This window comes from Eucalyptus grandis, chromosome 2 (assembly GCF_016545825.1).
Source record: "Eucalyptus grandis isolate ANBG69807.140 chromosome 2, ASM1654582v1, whole genome shotgun sequence".
NCBI classification, from domain to species: domain Eukaryota; kingdom Viridiplantae; phylum Streptophyta; class Magnoliopsida; order Myrtales; family Myrtaceae; genus Eucalyptus; species Eucalyptus grandis.
In genome coordinates, this window is record NC_052613.1 from 13,115,387 (window position 1) to 13,118,571 (window position 3,185).

Consider the following 3,185-nt stretch of genomic DNA (forward strand, 5'->3'; position numbering starts at 1 on the left):
ATGTTTTCAACTAATCAGGAGTTTCTTAAATAATGAACCTGAACAATCGTATGTCCTATTGGCACATGAATTTTTTATTTCTAAAAATAAAAATTATAAATAATATATAAAGGAACAATAGTAAAAAGACCAAAAAAATAAAATAAATGAATGTGCAGGTAACCCATCTGGCGCAGCCCATATCCGCGATCTGGGCCCGCCAGAGAAAATTTGGCCCATGCTTGACTGGCCCAAGCCCATCACTGAAGAAAAGCTTCGCCCCAAAGAGGCCCGGCCCATATCTCTCCCTCTACCGCTCTGGCTGAAACGAAGAACGCGTCTCGCTTTCCCCCTCTAGCTCCACGGCCGCTCCACCTCCGGTCGCCTCACCTCCGACGACTCGCCGTCGCGGTTCCTCCTCATCGGCCGGTGACTCGGTCCGCTTCTCCGGTTGCGATTCCGGTGCCTTCCAGTGGTGCTCTGTTCCGATCTGAAGCTACTCCTCTTGTTAACCACGTAAGCTCCGAGCATCTCTCAAGCAGGAGTCCAGTGTTTTCGGGTTCGGGTTCGATTTGCTGATATCATCACTGACTTGATGGCCGGACGATGCTCTTGTCGATCTTGTCACTCGTATTCATTCTCAATCTCGTCTGATGTTGTATTGTTCCTGTCGCGGCCTCGAGTTTCATCTCAACATGCTATTCCTCCCTCACTGTATATAGACATAATCACAGCCTTTCTGTCAATTGGTATGCACGTAGGCCTTAGGGCGCACTGTTGCCTTGGTTATTCCGGTTTCAGTTCAGAATAATGCGTAAGAATGATGTGTAGCCGAGAGATGGTTTAACGCGTACAACCTGTTTGATGAAATTCCTGACTCAATCATAAGTAGTTTGTTCCTGCGATATTCTGTTTGCGAGTGATTTGGTATTCGACTGAAGTTTTCTATTGGATCGAGAAGGATTCCTGCTAGTTTTCCCTTCGCCCGGTGGATTCACAATCCACTGCCTCGATCGACTTGGCTCTATCCGCCCTTACCCGCAGAGAGGTTTCAGTTGTCGGTTGCGTCTTGCTGCCTCTTTTTGTTCTATTTCTCTATTTTCTCATACGTGCTTACAGAAAAATTTGCTCTTTTTCCGTGTTGTTTTGGTATTGTTCATTCACAGACATTGTCGTGAAGGATGAGCCGCAAAACGAATAACGTAGTTCTTTGTTTGCATTGTTGCAGGCTGCTAAAGACGAGGCATTATGAGTAAAGAAGCAACGCAGAAATCTGGAGTTCCTCAAATCATCAAATCTGACGTGGCTTTGAAACTGGTAATGGGCTTTTGGTATATCGTGGTTGATGAAACAGTGTTGTTAATTCTATACTAGATCATTGCGAGTCTCAGTTTACTACATAGTTGAATTCCTAATTTCCTACAGCCATTAATTCATGAAATTTTTTTGTGATTGCTATTATGAAGTTCAAAATTAATCATAAAAATGTGGTCATTTCATTGTGGCCAACTTAGACCTGAGAAGATAATGTATTATACCTCTTTTATTACAGTGGACCATTAAGATTCAGTTAACAATCATCATTGCATCAATAGGCTTGTGAATATCATTTAACAATTATGGTTTTGTTTTTGATTGTTGGTTGCCTCTTTTTCACTTTCGACTCATTCTAAAGCTCATGTTTGTTGTTTAATTTCTACTGCCACTGATTGAAACATGCTTTTGATTAGGCTGAACGATGGGTCAATAATATGACTAAAGTTGCTGAGGACGAGCAAACAGAGGCAAAATCTGAGGGTCGACCGTCTAGGTCAGTTTAGGCTATCTTCTTGATATTGCCATCTAATATTTTTCTAGTTGTAGTATTGTTAAGTGGAACTTAAATCTTTTTATAGACTTGGTCTTGGTGCAAAGTTTTCACATCAAATGAGACCTGGACTTTCAAATGACCCTGTTGGAAGGAAATTGTATGCCAACTTGCAGTCTGGAAAGAGAAAAGCTGCAAAAGATGCTGAGGAGTCCGGCCTAACTGCAAGAGATCCGGGTGGTGATAGTGATATCGATGATGAGTTAGAAAGCAGAGCGAGTGCTTTTGCAAAGAAGAGACCAATTACTCCACCTGTCTCTTTAACAATGAAGAAGAAACGGAGATAACCACTTGAAAGGATTACTTTTTTGGTCGTCAAAAGGAAAATCTAGACCGTTGAACAGGGTTAGTTCTTCCAGAAGATTATTCCCCTTGTTTGCTGAGATGGAAATGCAATAGAACTTCTTCAATTTCCTACTTCATAAGAGAGGTCCACTTATTTAATGAGTTTTCAATGTGCTAGCCAAGTGAGGCTTGATGTGATCTCTTTTGTTACTAGTTTTGATTTTCTTATTGTGTATCTTGTGTCATATTTAATAAATTGTTACTTTTTTTCTAATAAAAAAGATTATATTTATAATCAAATCGAATTGGGTGTTCAAAGCTAAGGAAAAAGCTATCAGCAGCATACCCAGGGAAACAAGTAGGCCTAATGAGGCACTTCAGAGTTGAAATTACCTGGGCCAACTGCAGCCAAAATACCTTATCTTACAGCAGGTGTTTCCTAGACAAACTCTCCCTCTTCTCCAAGTCCATGGAATATTGCGAGGCAAATTTTGCTCATCAGTATAACATGACTGTGCCTCTTTTGGAAAGTTCTTGGCGAGCTTTAGAGCTGAGTATTTGAGATAGATCTTGCACAGAAGTGCCTTCTACTCTTGCTGGAGTTTTCAATCTTGGCAAGTCCTTATGAAAACAACATTAGTTGTCTCCTGAAGCTTGTTATTCCAATGCAAGTGCTTCTAGTGCAGTTGGTAGAGCAACCAAAGTTGTCGCTTGTGTTTCAGCTCTTACAATTGGAGACATTCAAGGTGTCACTAGCCCAGGGAGGTGCTATCTTCAGGCTGAAGGGAGGCGTGTGTTTGGTACAACTAGTGAGGAGTGTGACAAAAAAACTTGAACAGTAATATCCGCTCTAAATTTTTTAGATGGATAGTCCAGACAAAGTTATTGTGCATTGGTTCCATCTGCTGGATTGGAACAATTTCTGATGAATGGGTTGTTGAACTTGTAAAAGACAATCTATTATAACTCTTTCAAGATTGCAAAACAGACACTCCCTCTTGGCCTTGTCTTTCCACCTGCTTTTTCTTTAATGGCATTCCTTATGTGGAGACCA

At 41.1% G+C, this 3,185-nt stretch overlaps 1 protein-coding gene across 1 annotated transcript; it reads left to right on the plus strand.

The window, feature by feature from the left end:
• Window positions 1-301: 301 nt before the first annotated feature.
• Window positions 302-2,412, plus strand: LOC104422270. Its single transcript, XM_039306391.1, has 4 exons — window positions 302-495; window positions 1,208-1,296; window positions 1,710-1,789; window positions 1,875-2,412. Exons 2-4 carry the CDS (start codon window positions 1,228-1,230, stop codon window positions 2,131-2,133), a joined length of 408 nt encoding a protein of 135 aa, XP_039162325.1. The 5' UTR covers window positions 302-495; window positions 1,208-1,227; the 3' UTR covers window positions 2,134-2,412.
• The last annotated feature ends 773 nt before the right edge of the window (window positions 2,413-3,185 follow it).

Bases quoted from the DNA above. Each gene is read 5' to 3' on its own strand.
- LOC104422270 (XM_039306391.1), top strand. From the start codon at position 1,228: ATGAGTAAAGAAGCAACGCAGAAATCTGGAGTTCCTCAAATCATCAAA. The intron at 1,297-1,709 runs GTAATGGGCTTT...GCTTTTGATTAG, and splicing joins CTGACGTGGCTTTGAAACTG to GCTGAACGATGGGTCAATAA. The intron at 1,790-1,874 runs GTCAGTTTAGGC...ATCTTTTTATAG, and splicing joins TCTGAGGGTCGACCGTCTAG to ACTTGGTCTTGGTGCAAAGT.